Here is an 18845-nt window from a genome sequence, read left to right on the forward strand (position 1 = left end):
TTCTTAAAAAACATACAGAGTTCAGATATGGCAACACGTACATTAGATGCCATCTTCCCACGAATTCCCACATGTAATAAATAACTTCTGCAAAAATACGTGACAGTCATGACTTTTCAATCTACTGATTTTCCAGTCATTAGGACTCACGCATCTACCAATATTTGAAGCATAACTATCTGGCAACTTCACACCTCGGAACCATTTGCAGAAATCCATCCTCTCGTCCCTGGTCATCGTAAAACATGCATGTGGCATGACCACCCCATTGCCTTCTATCTGCAAATGTAGATTATGTTTAATTCTCATTCTCTCAAGATCTTTTCTCGTCTTGATTGTCTTTCGTCTTTTTGTTAATACTCATCAATGTACCCAGTATATTATCACAAATATTCTTCTCTATGTGCATTACATCCAAACTATGTCGCAACATGCAGGACGACCAATACGGCAAGTCAAAAAAAATACTACGTTTTGTCAAATTCAATTCGGCTACGCCTCGTTTTCTCTTGCTCTTTCCCCGACCTTTGCCAAAATTATTCACTTTAACATGTTGCAGTTGTTCCACAATCTCTTCCCCAGACAACTCTTTTGGTGCAATTCTATTCTCTACTCTCTCATCAAACTTAGCACATTCTCTTCTCCATCCATGATTTGCTGGTAGAAAACGTCGATGACCCATGAAACACAACTTCTGAGAATATTTTAGCCACTCACTAGCAGTTTTTTTATTACACGTCGGACACACTAACTTCCCTTTCGTACTCTAGCCGGAAAGATTCTCATATGCCGGGAAATCATTTATGGTCCACATTACTGCAGCATGTATCTGAAAAGATGTCGACATGGATGCATCATAAGTTCTAACACCTGTTTCCCATAACTCTTTCAGCTCTTCAATCAACAGCTGCATGAATACGTCAATGTCATTCCCAGGTGATCTCGGGCCAGGGATGAGTAAAGTTAACAAAAAGTTTGGGGCCTTCATGCACCTCCATGGTGGAAGATTGTACGGATTCAATACTACGGGCCAAGTGCTATAACTTGTACTCATATTCTCAAAAGGGTTGAATCCATCTGTTGTGAGTTCCAGGCGCACGTTCCGAGCTTCTATCCCAAACTCTGGATATTGATTATCGAAAGACTGCTATGCAAGTGAATCAACTGGGTGCCTCATATATGCGTCATTCTTAACTCTTTTCTCCTCATGCCACCTCATATCATGAGCTGTTTTCTTACACATATATAGTCTTTGCAACCTAGGTTTCAAGGGAAAATACCGCAACACCTTAACCGGTACATTTTTCTTACCCTTCCACCTCGACTCTCCTTATACAGGACATGCTTGTTTCTCCTCATTCTCCTTCCAGAACAAAACACAATCATTCTTGCATGCATGTATGGACTTGCACTCAAATCCTAATCCCTTTCTCAATTGTTTCGCTTCATAAAAGTTCTTGGGCAATGCAGACCATTCGGGAAGCACCTCGTTAAATAAGTCCAATACCATGTTTATTGCTTTCGTCGACATCCCGCACAATGACTTAATGTGAAGCAACCGAACAATAAACGATATTTTGGAATGTTTTGTACAGCCTGGATAAAGCTCACATTTTGCATCTTCCCACATTGAAGCGAAATTATCACAATCAGTCCTTCTGCCACTTGAGGCATTGTCGTCAACCTCATCCATAAACATCCCCGCTCCAATGTCACCCAACATCTCCTCCATCTCATCCTGCTCATAATCATCATTCATGTGCCGCAAATAATTGTGATGATCAACCAATACATCTGCTGACTGTTCATACGGCTCACCATGCAGTACCCATCAGGTATACCCCAGATCCATACCATTCACAAATATATGACTTTCTACTTCATCCAACTCTATCGCACACAAATTTTTACACCCTCGACATGGACACTTAATGTAATCACGACTATCAGCAGAGGCCCGTGCAAAATCAATGAAGATTCTTACTCCACGCGCATAGGGTATGTAATCCTTTCCAAGTCTATCGCCCAGACGCATCCAAGTTTTGTCCATTTCTAAAAGTATCTATCTATTAATAACACGTACATAGAAAATTCACATGCATGTCATGCTCCAATACGAAGTTATTTTTTTTATAAGGTAGTTGGTCCTATCCCATTCAAGATTATATTATCTATATTGCACAAATCTCGTCACTCTACTACTTTCCACGTTAGTAGAAATTTCGGCAGCACCTCCCTATAGTTCTCCAAGTACACATGTTCAAATAGAGGGATTGTGACCCTACGAACAGTATACCCAATGAACAGTAGAGGAAGACACCGAAACTGCATATTAAATGTGGAAATTAGGAGTAACAAAAATGTGCAACATAGATAATATAATCTCAAACTGTCCACCCTGGACAATTCAAGAATTAGTGGACACATAAATGTACACTAATTCCCAAACGCGTCTAAGGTTATTTATGCAATGTCACATGCATCTATAAAAAAACACTACAAACAATATCTTCATGCTCTGTATCTAGATTGTCAAACAAATAGTATTGTATGTTATATTGTTAAACTAAAGAGAGATGGAAGAATATATTCAGAAGTTTCGTATCATGAGTAGATGCGAGGGAGAATGATCTTGAAGAAATGTCTATATTTTAGTCTAATTGCTTAACTGTCATAGACTCTCCAGTCCTGACAACTCTCAATTAATAATTGTCAAGACCGGAAGAGAGTAGTCAAGGCCGGAGAGACTATAACAATCAAACAAATTGATAGACATTTCTTCAAGATCATTCTGCCTCGTTGTTATTATATAATTATTATTATAATTGTTATATATAATTTTAAAGGTTATTATATAATTATAATTATTATCATTCCACAATTATAATCTTAATTGTTATACTTAATTGAGTGAGTTATTTATTTATATAGACAATAAGTATATAATATTTATATAAGCATTTATTTTATCCTTATTTACTTACTCTTTAGTTTATAATGAATAAGTATATTTATTCTAACTCTACTTATTTGTTATAATATAATTTTAATTATTATCATTCTTAAAGTATAATTTTAATTGTTATACCTAATTTCAAATGTTATAATATAATATTAATTATTATAATTCTTAAAGAGTTATTTTAATTGTTATACTTAATTCCAAATGTTATTATAACATTTTAATTATTATCATTCTTAAAGTATAATTTTAATTGTTATACTTAATTTCAAATGTTATAATATAATATTAATTATTATAATTCTTAAAGAGTTATTTTAATTGGTATAATTAATTTCAAAGGTTATAATATAATATTAATTATTATAATTTTTAATTGTTATACTTAATTCCAAATGTTATTATAACATTTTAATTATTATCATTCTTAAAGTATCATTTTAATTGTTATACTCAATTTCAATGTTATTATATAATTTTAATTGAGTGAGTTATTTATATTTAATAAGTAATTATTAATTGTAGTTATTGTATGTCTATATATTTTATATATAATTAAGTTATATACTTTTTTTTCTTTTTTTTTAAAGCAAGTTTTATACTATAGTTATAATTAGAATAATAATCATATTCTAACTAAATTAGTATGAATATATTATATATACTTATTAAATGTTAGATATTAAATCTCATATTAAATGTTTTTAATCTTTACTTAAATTAAAATCTTAAATTTATAATTTTCTTGTCAAAGAAATTTAAAAAACACAAAAAATTTATTATATAAAAAATTCACATAAATACAAAAAACTAAACACAATATATTTATAACCATATAAACATATATTCACACAAAATTCACAAATAATAATCATAATTATTTCAAGAGTAAGCATAAAATGATAATAATATGTATAAACATATTCCTAAACTTGAGTAAGCAATAACCATATATTAACAAAACCTAAAGACAACATATTTCTAAACATGCTAACATATTCAAACAAAATTTACAAATAATAATCACTATATTTCAAATCCATATCACAACATATTCACAATAACTCACAAACTATTCACAAACTATACAAACAATAATCACAATATTTCAAGAGTAATCATAAAATGTATAAACATATTGCTAAAGTTTAGAAATATACCTAGCACTCACAATATCCTCTTACAAATCCAAAGCTTCCAACTTGCCAAAACAACCAATCCTTCAAAAAAATAGAACACTAATTTATTATTTTGCATTATATAACAAAAACACAATACAAATATCATAAAATTAAAAAAAAAAAAGACAAAAACTCAATATTTTTTTCTTACCAAAACTCAATGAGACTCTCACTCAACCCTCTCTCTCTCTCAACCCCCTCTATCTCTCTCCTGCAGAAGACTCTCTCTCTCTATGTCGCGCACGGGAGAAGCAGAAATGAGCCGCTTCCTCCCGTGCGTGAATTCATTAAGTCTAAAATTATTAGACCAGACATTCGAACGTTTAAGTTGTACGTTCGAATGTTATATTATCTCGCCCAATTTTAATATGACGTTTGAACGTAAGAAAATATGATAATTTTCTGCAATTAATGTTCGGACGTTTTATATAAACGTTCGAACGTACCCTTCGTATGATAGGGCATGAAATCTAGCGGGAAATTTCCCGCACTTTTATTTTTATGTTCGAATGTTAAGGAATTTGTCGTTCGAACGTTCATAGATTTTCATCGACTAACGTTCGAATGTACAACTTGCACGCCGAACGTTCATATCATCAAAGAGTTACCATAATCGAGCGGAAAATTTCCTGCACTAATTTCCTAACGTTCGGACGTTCAGAAATTTGCGTTTTTACGTTATAATTTTCTAGTGATTTTCAGTCACTAACATTCGAACGTACAGTATAAACGTTCGAACGTTTAGATCATCACCTTAATCGAGCGGGAAATTTCCCGCACTTTTACTTTAATGTTCAAACGTTATAATTGAAATGTTTGAACGTACCCTTCCTAACAAATATAAAAAATACAGCGGGAATACATTATTAAAGTTCGAACGTTAAAAAATCATGGTCGGGCGTAAATTTTTATTCAATAGTTAGTATTCCTTAATATAATAGTTATATATATGTATTATTTTATAGATACTCACAATATTTCTCTTCATTATAATTTTTTTTTTTTTTAAAGTTGAAAAGAATACCAACTTCTTCTCACTATTTTCTTATTTTGTACAACCTGATTGTTTGAGATATTCTTTATTACTTCATAAATTCTGCATTATATACTATATTATAGTGTAGTATATATACTATATTTTATATATATATATATAGTATAATAGCATAATACTTTAGATGAAAACATAATAATATAGTATATATACTATACCATATATATAAATCAATAATATATAATTCTTATTAAATTTTGCATTATATACTATATTATAGTATATAGTATATTCCCGACTTAATGGACACCGTTAAGACAACATACCGTTCATAAATATTCTCGTTCTATAATAGTATATTATAGACAACATACCGTTCATAAATATTCCCGACTTTCAACGACTATCAGCTGTTGCAGTACGGCTGGGGCTACCACTTAATGGACACCTATCTCGATGTCTGAAGATACGTACGACCCACTTCATAGCCACAAACGCAACAAATGATAGTACGCAACTACAACGTGATCACCAAACTAGTTAGCTAGTCAGTCCTCTATATATTTATTACTTGTAACATGCACAATCATGGAGGATGTTTGAACGTTACTTTGAAAACAAAATGGATCGATTCTCCCCAAAAAAATGCACTTTGCTATTTACTGATCTAATGGCCAGCCCCGTCTTTGATCTCCTTCAATATAAGAAAAGTATTATACTCTATATATAGTTAAGTTATATATATATATATATATATATATATATTTTTAAGACATAATTTACACTATACTTATAATTTAAATAATAATCATATTCTAACTAAATTAGTATGAATATACTATATATACTTATTCCATGTTAAATATTAAACTTTATATTATCTGTATATTAAATTTTTTTAATCTTTACTTAAATTAAGATCATAAACTTATAATTTTCTTGTTAAACATATTCAATAAAAATTCAAAAACAATAATCACAATATTTTAAATCCATATCACAACATATTCACAATATTCTCACAACAATATTTATACACATATTAATTCATCAATGAACACCATAAACTCACAAACCATTCACAAAATTCACAAACAACAATCACAATTATTTCAAGAGTAAGAATAAAATCACAATAACATATATAAACATATTGCTAAACTTTAGAAATATAACTAGCACTCACAAATTCAAAAAAATCAATTAATCTAATTGTCATTCATTAGGGAGAGTAATTTGATTCCAATCAAATTATTTAGGAAATTGTACACTATAATTTTGGGTACTAGATTGTAATAATAAAGTATTATTGTTTTAGACAAGTAATAAGAGTATGTGGTTCAAATGTTGATTTCATTAGCTTATAATAGATCATATATATATATATATAATATATTATATATTATATTATATAATATTAGATATCTAATGTACTATATATATAATACAGTATATATAATATACTATATATATTATAGTATAATATTATATATTATAATGCTATACATAACATTATAATATATAACATATATTAATAATATAATATATTATAGTTAATATTTTAGAAAATAAATCGAAAAACGTTCAAACGTATCAGGAATTACGTACGAACGTTTTGTGTATATAAGGTGGAAACAGAACGGCATCCACGTCATTTTCACCGTTATCATCGTCATTCTGTTGCACGCCGCTTCTCCTCCATCGCCGCCGCTGTCAAACTCTGCCACAACCGTCACTAAAAGGTAGGCATTCATCTTTTAATCAAATAACATGTATTTTATTTGAGATTTGGATTGAGTTTTGTTTAAAAAGGGATAAGTGGTGGCCGGATTTTCAACTCCATTTTCCAGCTACCACGGCTTGCCATTGGCCAAATAGTCACCGTAAAAATATTTCTTGAAGTGTATACTTCATTTCTACGGTTGCATTTTGGCAATTAGAACGTTGTAGATTAATTTTTGATATTTCAATAATGGCTGAGTCGACTCAGACATTCTGTCTCATAACGTTCGAACATTTCACCAAGACATTCAAACATATGACGTTTCAATTACATAGCCGTTAAGGCTTATACGTTCAAATGTTAATTTTTTACATTCGGACGTTATTTTTCATAAATTTTACGTCCAAACGTTTAATGAATACGTCCAAACGTACTACTTTTTTAACTTTATTTAAGCTTCAACGTTCGAACGTAAATCCTTTACGTTCGCACGTAAAACAATACCGTGAACGTATAAGATACACGTTTGAACGTATGTAGTTTAAATTTATTTTTTGTTTACGTTCGAACATTTTACCAAGACGTTCGAACATACGACGTTACAATTATATAGCCATTAAGGCTTATACATTTGAACATGTATTGTTTTACATTCGGACATTATTTTCGTAAAAGTTAAGTCTAAACGTTTAATTATAATGTCCGAACGTACTACTTTTCTACTTTATTTATGCTTCAACGTTCGGATTTTCATGTTTAAGTTCGCACGTAAAACACATACGTTCGAACGTATAACATAAACGTCCGAACGTACGTCAGTCAATATTTATTTACTACTTATGTTCGAACGTGTATGTTATACGTTCGGACGTATGTGTTTTGCTTGCGAACGTAAAAAAACACGTTCGAACATCTTATCTTAACGTTCGAACGAATATTTTACTATGTTCGAACGTTAATACAGAACAGCTTAAAATTAACACAAAAAATACATCAATGTAAATAATTTTTTTTCTTTCTTTATTTTCAGGATATGGCTCATCCTCTGCATACTAGGAAACGAAGGAGGGAATGAACCACTTAGGACACTGCTCGTATCAGGGCTCGTACTGTTATGGTAGAGCGAGAGGTCTTGATTAATGAGTTCGACGAACTCATTTGGGAGCAGACGAACCTGAGAGATGTTTTCCTCAGTAGAGGCTGGGGAAATATCTGCACATTGAGGGGGAAGGTATACCCCTCAATGGTTCAGGAGTTCTATACTGGGATGTGTGTCATGCCTTAGGACACATCCTCTCACACCGTGACTGTACGCGGTATTTCCATTGAGATTTCACCAGATGTCATCGCCGAGCACCTCGGGATTTGTCAAGCAGTTGAGACATCTACACACGCTACATCCCGTGAGGATGTAGCCACTTCTACATCATCTACTGGCTGCCCATTTGAGCCAGCATCAGCCAGAGATGCAGACCGATCAGAGGCCGAGGATACTGGCCTCGAGGCTCGAGATGATGACCGAGATGAGGATTTCTACAACCTCACCGGGAGGGACCGCATGCAGATCGAGAGGAAGAATGCATTCAACCAGAACCATATGCTGCCTTTCTTCCGCATGTTGCACCTTATTGTTGCAACAAACGTGGATCCTGTGGCACATAAAACCACATTTAGTCAGCTTCGAGCACAGTTTTTTATACCAGTGGCACGTGGAGATCCCATAGATTTGCCACTTCACATTTTTTAGAGGATCCGTTATGAGGCGAGCATCGTCTCCATGGATAATCTCTCATACGGTGTCCTAATCAGCTGGCTATTACTTGCACGAGGAGTGCCAACTCAGCCAGAGGAACGGGTGAAAGATCAGATGAGCCCCCTCGACATGACCACGCATCGACGTAGCATTGGACAGGCTAGGAGACGTCAGCCACCCCCTGTAGAGGATCTAGTTCCTTCGATGCAGCCTGAGCCAGGTCATGTGGGGAGTAGTAGTCAGCAGCCGCCGAGTACATCTGCGGAAGATGCATGGCCTACTTGGGTTGATGCGGTGATCTCACAGTTGACTGCGCATATTAATCATAAAATCGATCGATCGCTCGCGGCTATAGAGGCGTCTATATCTGAGATCGCCCATCGTGTAGGTATCCTCAACGACAAGGTTGATACCTTGACTAAGGAGGTATGGAGTTTGAATTTCGCAAACAACGCTATCATCTGAGTGTTGTTTAAGAAATTCTATCATATTTTGTAATTTACGTTTATTATTTATAAAGAAAAATGTTATTTAATATTTCTATGGTTTTTCACCATTCAATTCTCAATCTTCTTTAATGTTATATTTTTCAACTTTAATACTAAATCGCTGCACTTCAAATATATATAAACATAAAAATATATTTTTATATTACAAATTGTGTATATATAAATATATACAAGTCAATTTTCTAGACTTGTTCACAAATTATGCACTATAAAAATCACATAATTTTTAAATTAAAGTCATTTAATTTAAATTTACAATCAATGTTCGAACGTTATTAATTAACGGTCGAACGTTGGTTCAAAACATTTAACGTTCGAACGTTAATTACTAATGTTTGAACATTGGCGTCAAAACATTTCACTTTCGCACGTAAGTTGCCAGAATGTTCGAACGTAAATTTGACGTTCGAACGTAAATTTTCAATACGTTCGAACGTTAAAAAAACCTCATCTGTCTCTAGTGACGGTTTCCAGAAACCGTCACAGAAAAGACCTTTTAGTGACGATTTGGGGACTGTCACAATTTTCCAACCTTCACTAAAGACCAATTGTGTTGTAGTCTATAAGCTTTTGGTGTACAAGTACATGGAACATGGTTCTTTAGCTAAAAACCTCTCACCCCTTGCACTTGCTGGAAGAAAATGTTTGACATTATTGTGGGCACAGTGAAAGGCCTAGCTTATCAGCACGAAGATTGTTTAGAGTGGATTTTACATTGTGATGAAAAGTCCCAGAACATACTCCTGGACTCTACCTATCAACCAAAGGTGGCAGATTTTGGGATGTCAAAGCTACAAAATAGAAACCTCGAGAATTCAAGCTGCTCTAGAATAAAAGGAACCCGAGGGTACATGGCTCCATAGTAGATTTTGAATTTTCCTATCACCTCTAAAGTGGATGTTTATAGCTACGAAATTGTTGTATTGGAGTTGGTGACGGGAAAGGGACCAACAAGGGGTGTCCATTCTATAGACAGTAGAGGGGAGACAGAATCCAAAAGAATGGTTACTTGGGTGAGGGAAAAATAGAATGGAGCGGCTGCAATGGCTTCCAAGCGTGAAGAGATTGTTGACCCAATACTAGAAGGCAATTATGAAATGTGTAAGATGGACACTCTAGTAACAGTTGCTCGGGAGTGCTTAGAAGAAGAGAGAGACGCAAGACCCAGCATGAGCCAAGTAGCTGAGATGTTTTAAGGCCAAGAAAGTGATAGTCACAGTGATCATGATGTTAATCTATGATTGGAAATGGTACTCATTCTTGTAAGACATCCATGTTTATTTTCATTGCAAATCCTTGATCACAAATAAGCGTTTTTTTATAGTGTTGGAGCTATATGTGTACTTGGAAGCCTGGTTGTGATTCTATCATCCAACAAAGGGTCAAACTCAAGGCTATTAATAAAAGTTTTAAATTTTGTTCTGTTTCGGCCATTTTGACCAGAATTTTCCTTTTCGGTGTAGGATCCGATACGCTATACCTTCTCGTTCCGTTTCGCTCAAAATTTCAACCTGTTCTAGTCTATTACTGCCAATCCGATCAAATTCTTGTGAGAATTGGCATTTCGGGTCCTATTCCGTTTTGGACAGTTTTTTTTATTTTCTTGTGATTGGATGATATTTTTATAAATTTTAAATCTAGATTGTATTTAATTAATTCTAAAACATAAAATATATTTATATAATTTTACTTTTTTCTATAACTTTATATATGTCTCATCATTCTCTTTTTTTAAATATCATTATTTTTAATAATATGTGTAGGTTCATATGTATTGACTTTCTGGGCTAGGCCTTCACAGAAATTTTGGACCATGACTCTCTATAATACGGCAAAACAATATTTTTAATGCTAGTTGATGTAGATTGCATGATATGTTACAAATGGATAAAATATTCTTCCTTGATGTACCCAAAACATTCCTTATAGTCTCGATCATCACACACTTCACGACAAGGATAAAAATAAAAATTAAAAATTAAAGCAAAGTCCTTATAATAATCTCCTTAAAAAATTGTCAGATTTATTAACTACTAGACGCCCTATAATGTTTTATTTTTTTAAATGCTTCTTCCTTGTATGGAAGATGAATGATACTATATGGAAATTTAGAAATAAAATAAAAAAACAGCACAACCCATACAATAAAGAAATAAAACCAAAGTGCCTTCCCACATAAAGGAGTTTTAAAGACAGCACCAAGTTGAAAAAATAAGATATATGGTCATCTCTGAAATGATAAAATTTGATTTGTGTCCTTTCTGGTTTACTGTATTAGATTAAATTAATTAATTTCTGCATTATTGCTTGCATATTGTGGAGCCCACTTGCAAAGATCATGTCAAATGTCATGATGTTTTCCGGGGAGGGGGAGAGGGATTTTTTTTTTTTTTTTTTAAAGACCAACTTATAGTTAATGTCGATCCGTTTGTAAGTTCACTTTTGCAATAGATATCAATTCTATCATATGTTTTAACAAAAGAGGGTCCTACTAGAATTGAGTTTTGAGAGAATGACTTGGTATTAATCTTCGCTTTAAAATTTAAATTGTACAATTAAGACTTTGTATTAATTTTTTTTTTTATCTCGAAGGAAAAATAGAGAGAAATTAAACGGAAAGACAAACTAGATTTCTAATCCAATAGCACAGAGGAAATGAATGAGTTGATGAGGGGGAGGAGCAAACCCCTCCTATGAGTATTTCACTTGTTTTTGGTGAAGGGAAGAGAGTTTTCTTAGAGAGAGAGAGAGAGAGAGAAATATTATGTCTTCCTCGTTTGAAGTCTTAGTTTTATTTACTACTATCAAAGCTACCTTTACGAAGTAAAAAATTTCACATCCTAATCCTCGAAGTTCTAGGTGTGACAATGTTTCTTACAGATTTGGTAACATAAGTATAATATGCCACAATTAGAATATAGTTTTATAATATTATTTTTGTTTTAAATTTGAAAAACTTAAATTATTTTTTATTTTTTTTTTAAAAGTTTGGAAAATTTGTAATTATTAGTTTAAAATTTTTATATTTGAATTATATTTGAGAATGAGATAAGATGGAATGAGATGAAATGAAATGATATCAAAATTTTGAGATAATATCTATTTCCGAACAAGCCCACTTATCGTGCATAATTCTAATTTCTCTTGGGTCATAGCCCAGTAGCTTCCCAAATAAACCCAACTTACCCGGGCCCAAAAAACTGATTATGATTATGAATCGTTTTTACTCATCACAGGCCCAAGATGGATTTTCAGTTTATTTATTTCAAGGCCTGAGTAAATTGGGTTTAACTTTAGAACTTCTAACCATCTATAGCCTAAACCATTATTTGTCTAAGCTGCCCAACCAATTACCAAAGGTTAGTATAGAGTCCAGGAGTTAGAAGATTGTGACAAGGAGTTAGAAGCTGAAACAAGGAGCCATTTTCTATGAAGTTGTCCTGTTAAGAGATTACATTAAGTATAATTTGTAGAGCCCAAAATCACAGATGCGGCAGCAAAATGGCTGAGGAGTTTCTGCAAGTCTTGGAAAATATGCGGCTTCAAATGCAAGATGAAGATTTCCAGAACTTCAGTGGTCAATTAATAATGTTAAAATCAATTGGAATATGAATTACAGTAAACCTGTTAAATGGTACGTGTCAGTCTTCAACTGGCTGACGCGGCAAAATGATTATTATACTAATAAATTTTGTCCCTATTTTGTTTGCTAAACATCCATTAAGAGTGCACAAATATACATGTTTCGAGGTAAAATGTACTTAAAGAAAAATTTATAAAAAATTAACTTCTCCGCATATTAATTATTGATATATTAAAAATTATGAAATTTAAAATTTAAAATTTGAATTTAAAAACAAAACTAACAAAATGAGTTTTATAAGTAAAAGTTTTGAGTATATGTAGCATTACTCTTTTGAGATTCTAATCTCCATACTGAACTAATTCTAGTTAAAGCAACCAATGCTTCCAATCAATGGCACCGGCTCACTACTTTCCTCTTTGCTTTGCAACAAGAACTTATTGGACTTCAGGGCTAAGGTTTAAGGCATGGTTTGATTATATAAATAAAGCTATCTCATCTCATATAATCATTATAACTTTCTCAAATTTTTATACAAGATATGATAAACAATTAAACTTTTTTAAATCTCAAAATAAAATTAGTATTAAAAAATTATATTATAATAATATTTTATTCAACTTTCATCTCATCTCATCTGTATAATCAAGTGAGACATAAATGAAAATACTTCTAACCCTCGTGCATTTGTTTTTTAAAAAAAATCGTCTGAATTTTAAACTTTTTTAATTTTTCAAAAGAGAGTACAACAAATTCAAGTAATGAGTTAAAAATTCTTCTCATGGATGAGGATTTAAGAGAAAATGGATGGAGTTACTCTCATCATTTGCATATTAAGAAAGAGTAGTAAGTAAAACGAAAATTTTAAAGGAATAGCTAATTCAACTAAAATTTGACTAAGGCAATAATAGTAGCAACGCTCAAAGCTGACAAGTGGCTGGACATAATCAGTGACAAAATCTTTAACTAAACCGACCCGCATAATCCTTAGTTGCCAAAAGGCATATACGAAGGTGGACCCAACAATGATGAAGATATTTTTCTTCGGCTTTTCTAATTCCCCCTTTCATCATGGCCTCACACACCCGTACCCTTCACTGACAAGCTAACATTCATAATGGAAAAAAGGTAAGGGCCTCCCCAAAAATGTGATTTTTATGCAACTTTGTAAATTTAGAATAACTCCAGTATTTACGTAACATTTATTTTGTGATTTTTATTTTTAATATTTTATTAATTCAATGCTTGAACGGGGAAAGTAGAATCACCACTATCAATCACATCAAGGAGCCGGGCTAGAAAACAAAACTCCAGTGTGATTTTCCTTCCAATTCCATGGAACCAAACAAAAACGTTTGTCTAATCTGTCCACCACTATTAAATATTACTCTTTAACTGTTTTTTTTTTTTTTTTTAAATTTCCTTCCACGCCTTTCCTTCTCGTTGTTCAATGAAAATAGCCAATAACAGTTCGTTGGAAGATCAAATTCTCTGTTTTTTTCTCGTTTTTATAACATCTTTCTCAGGATTTTAACCCCCCACTCCCTTTCATCAAACCCCATTTTTTCCACTGTACACTAACAAAATTATTTTCTATTCTAACCCAGAAGGAAAAGAAAGAAACTTAAAATTTGAACAAAAAAGGGCAAAAAAAAAAAAAAGGGCTAGGATTGCTTCGTTCTTCTCCCAAACCAAGTTCCTTGATGGTTGGGACTCATTTCCAATAACTAAAGACTAGTAGGTCTGCTTGGCTACTCGATCTTGCTAAACCCAATCCGTTTCACCACGGCGTTCCTAATGGCGTCTGTCTGCATATTACACAGTCCCTTCTGTTCAATCCCAGACATGTAATTTCTCACCTCCTTTCTGATCATTTCCTGCATCACCGCCAAGAACTCCGCGCTGAAAAACTGCTTCTCGTATCCATTCTGCCCTGCCACCGGAGCTTGTTGCGCCACATGCACAGGTGGAGGTGGGGGTAGCGGCGGCACCAATTGCTGTACTACTTGAGTGGGACTCCCGGACTGATTGGATCCGATAGCCTGGTTCGAGACATCAAACAAATCGGATCCGGGCAGAGATAGACTCAGAGAAGTTGGAGGATCCGTATTTGAAGACGAGGTGTCGAGTGGCTGAGTTGGCAAAGCTAGAGAGCCAGTTCTCGCGAGCGGTCTGTAGACTCGGGATGGCGACATTCCGGGCAAACTCGAATCGCTCAAGTCGGATCCCGATGGGCTACTCGGGTTCAGGTAAAGGCCAGAGAAGGCGGCGCCCGTGCCCGTTCCAGTACCAGAACCAGCACCGACGCTAGCTGATCTCTTAAGCGGCTGCTGCGCATGCGCGTCGTCGCTTAAATCTTCGGTCATGGACGAGCACTTGCGCTTGAGGGTGGAGTTCCAGTGGTTCTTGATGGCGTTATCGGTGCGACCATTGAGGAGGCGAGCGATGGTAGCCCACTTGTTTCCGAATCTAGAGTGGGCCCTGATGATCGTCTCGTCCTCCTCCGGAGTGAAAGGTCGGTGCTCCACCTCAGGCGAAAGCTGGTTGCACCAACGTAGCCGGCAAGACTTACCGGATCGACCGGGGATCGACTTGCTGATCAGAGACCAGTTTCTCGGCCCGTAGTTCTGGACCAGTCTCTGTAACGCTTCGTCCTCTTCAGGACTCCATGGACCTTTTATCCGATCCACATCTTTCCTCGTGGACGCCATGGAAATCAAAAACAAATCTCCAACCTCAACCCGAAGCAAATTAACGGAATCGGAAATTTTCCGACAATCGGAGCTTCTGGTTAAGGGGGATGGGAGGCTGAGCCTCAGCTAGTTCTTAGACAGAAGAGAGTTGGAGAGCGTGAGAGGGTATATATAAGAGAGGATAAGAATGACTGGTTGAGCCGGTGGGAGTAACCGGTCATGGCCGTTGAGAGTTGGAGGATTCTTCCAGGCAAGGCAGTTACTAGCATACAGCTGTCAAACAGACACGCGTCATCTTCGCAGCCCAGCCAGCTTACACGTATAATCACTCTCCCTCTGAAAACTGGCGTACATACTGTTCCAACTATACACGTCGAGTTCATTCACACCGAAACCATTTCGAAATAGATTATATACAAATAATTTTATAAATTATTACAATTTTATAACATTTATTAAATTTATTTTATAATAAAAATAATTTTACAATATAACTTACGTCAAACCATTTTATATAATTATTTTATAATTAAAATATTTCTCTTCGTAAATTTAACCCCAATTATTATTTTCATAAAAATAATAAAAAATTAAGATTGAGATCATAGATTCATGATATGGTAGGCCTCTGTGAGCAATTAGACGTACCAAAAATCTTTGCCAATTAATGAATACGGTCTAATAGCAATCGGAACAAATCTAGAAAGTAATAAAATTATATCACTCAGGATTTCATATTGTTCTCTACGTAATTGTAGATATATGGACCATAATTAATGCCCAATTGATTAACCTTCCAATTCAAGTTATTTTTACAGTTATTTTTTATTTTAGAATTTAAAAAAAGTGACACATACAATGATTTATGAGTTTTTTTTTTTTTTTCTAATCAATGATTTATGAGTTACATAATACTTGAGTGCTATAAACCTTTTTAGGATGTACAAAGTTTATGTACTGCCTTTAAAAGAAAAGTAAGGTCTATTATAAATTTTTTTTTTTTTATAAGATCTTATAATATATACGCACTTACACATTTTAAAATATATAAAATTTATTTAATCTTCTAAACAATTAGTTTAATGGAGTCAAAATTACTGTATTGACATGACATATTCTAGTGACTAAATTCACTTTAATTAGAATTATAGTAAAATAGAGATACATACAACAAATTGAAGTCAGAATTGATAACGTCGTGTTTTATATATCTTTGGACAAGGTTCTGATAACTCAAGTTTTCAGAATTTGAGCCTACAAAAGTTGAGAAATGAGGCAACAAGGAGAGGGCAGCATTGGGGCCGGGAGTCTTCGATGTCAAAATTAATAAATTATTTTAAAAGTTTGTAAATAAGAGAGAGTCTAGAAATTAGGGAGTTTTCTCGTACCTAGAACTTGTTATTTATACCATAAGTCGGAGGATAAATCATGAATACTCTCATAGAATCCGTATCCTTCATACTGTTCCTTTTGTCAGAATTTTTTAATACGGCGTGACGCCTTGTGACGATGTCATTAATGTTGCGTGTAATTTAGGTAGTAGTGTCATTAATGCGGTGTAGCTTTCCAATTGTCCTCACCCTGTTAGAGTTGGTCCGTTATGCCCCTCATGTCAGATGATCGAGAGTTTCTCGTGCATTATGTCCAAAAGAGTCTCATCTAGAAAAGTCTCCAGGTCAACAAGTCTCATCTTTTGTAGCACGTTCCATCCTGCAAATTGTATCTAGATGAGCCTACCCATAGGTCAGGTTAAAGATTTTAATTGTTCTGGACTGGGCCTTTAGTTCTTATTGCCATGATTATCATTCTCAAATCCGTAGGGATTGGGGAAAAAAAATCTCCTTATAATAATATTTTATTATTAAATAAAAAAGTGAATGCTACTCTTTATTTAAAATTTTATTATCATCGTTCATAAATATTAATGTTATATATTTTAAGTGAGTTTAGACATTTATGTAATTTGAGACGTAAAATGCAACTTATAATATTTAATAAAAATATAATTTCAAACCATTAAGTCAGAATTTTAGAGAATATAAAACTTTTTTCTTTTTTCTTTTTTTTTTATAGGAGAGAATATAAACATAATTATGAGGTTAATACTGAAAAATATACTGACACGTGATATTATATTAAAAATATTTGGTACACTCCTAAATAATTAGTTAGAATGGATACGGTTTGGAGGGGGGCGGGGGGTTCGTTTGACCGAGCCAGGCTGGAGAGCAATTTCGAGGAAGGGGATATTTAACTTATTTTATCGTTTTAATGGGAGGTAGAAAAGGACGCACGGATTTGGCTGAGCTGGCATTACAAAACGACAAACTATCAAAAAAAAATGTTTTGAGTAGCAGAGAGAGAGAAAGGGAGGATTGGGGAACGAACCGAACTGCTATGTCGTCAGTCCAGCCTGTCCAACTCCACCTCCCCTCTTCCGGTCCCACACTCTGAATACTGATTACTACCCCATACGCGCGCCCCAAACACCTGCGCATCTACTCGCTCCTACCTCCACGTGTCCCTCACGCACTCCACACTTCCCCGAACCGCCATAACCGACTCCACCGTCTTGAAATAAAAGCACGCCTCGTATTCACAAACCGTGTCTGTTTGGGTCTGTTTGAGAATATATTACTTTATTATTATTTATAAATAAATTTTTATATTATTTATAAATTATTTAAAATTTTCTTAATTTCTTAAATTTGTATTCCAAATACTACATTAGGAAAATCAGACAAAAAATAGGACATGACCAACATCGTAAGATCCAAATTCATGCCACTTAATTTTATTTTATTTTTACCTCTTTATTTGTATTTTGTAAGGGTAGTGTGTAGTATACATATCATTCACATTATTAAATAATAAATTTAATTTTTAAGATTAAATTTTAAATTTTAACTTTTAAATTAAATCATATAATGTTTTTATAAATAATTTTTTTTATCGACTTTGTTAGTCAAGTATAAACTATAATGAGTGTTATAAAAAAAGTAAAATTATAATGTGTAATTAATAGCTTTTATAGTTTGAAATTAATTGAGAAAATTGATAGTTCAAGGGTATAAGTATAGGAAAATGAATTAAACAATTTTGGATGAGAATTGTTATCGATATAAAAAAATTATATAAAATAAATTTATAAATTGATGTAATTTTATAAAATCAGTTAGAATTATTTTATAAAAAAAAATATAATTTGACGTATCATATCATTTATTTTTATGTAATTATTTTTATAACTAAAATATTTTAATTTTCATACCATTTTAGCAAAGAAAAACCGGCGAGATTTGCAGATATATTTGATGGCTCTATACACATAAGCGCGTGGGGTTAAAACTGAAAGGAAAACGGAAAAAACGGAAAAGGAGGAGAAAAGCAACAAAAAACAGAAAGCAGAAAAAAGGAGTACCGATCTAAATATCCCAACATGCAGTC

At 33.4% G+C, this 18845-nt stretch overlaps 1 protein-coding gene and 1 pseudogene across 1 annotated transcript; one reads left to right on the top strand and one right to left on the bottom strand.

Annotated features, from left to right (window-relative positions):
* The first annotated feature begins 9695 nt into the window (after positions 1-9695).
* LOC121242170 lies at positions 9696-10318 on the top strand (annotated as a pseudogene).
* A 3803-nt stretch (positions 10319-14121) lies between these two features.
* LOC121242849 (transcription factor MYB44-like) lies at positions 14122-15542 on the bottom strand. Its single transcript, XM_041140837.1, has one exon. It carries the CDS (start codon positions 15414-15416, stop codon positions 14457-14459), a length of 960 nt encoding a protein of 319 aa, XP_040996771.1. The 5' UTR covers positions 15417-15542; the 3' UTR covers positions 14122-14456.
* Positions 15543-18845: the final 3303 nt, after the last annotated feature.

The sequence above is a fragment of the Juglans microcarpa x Juglans regia genome, chromosome 8D (genome assembly GCF_004785595.1).
Source record: "Juglans microcarpa x Juglans regia isolate MS1-56 chromosome 8D, Jm3101_v1.0, whole genome shotgun sequence".
Classification (NCBI taxonomy): Eukaryota; Viridiplantae; Streptophyta; class Magnoliopsida; order Fagales; family Juglandaceae; genus Juglans; species Juglans microcarpa x Juglans regia.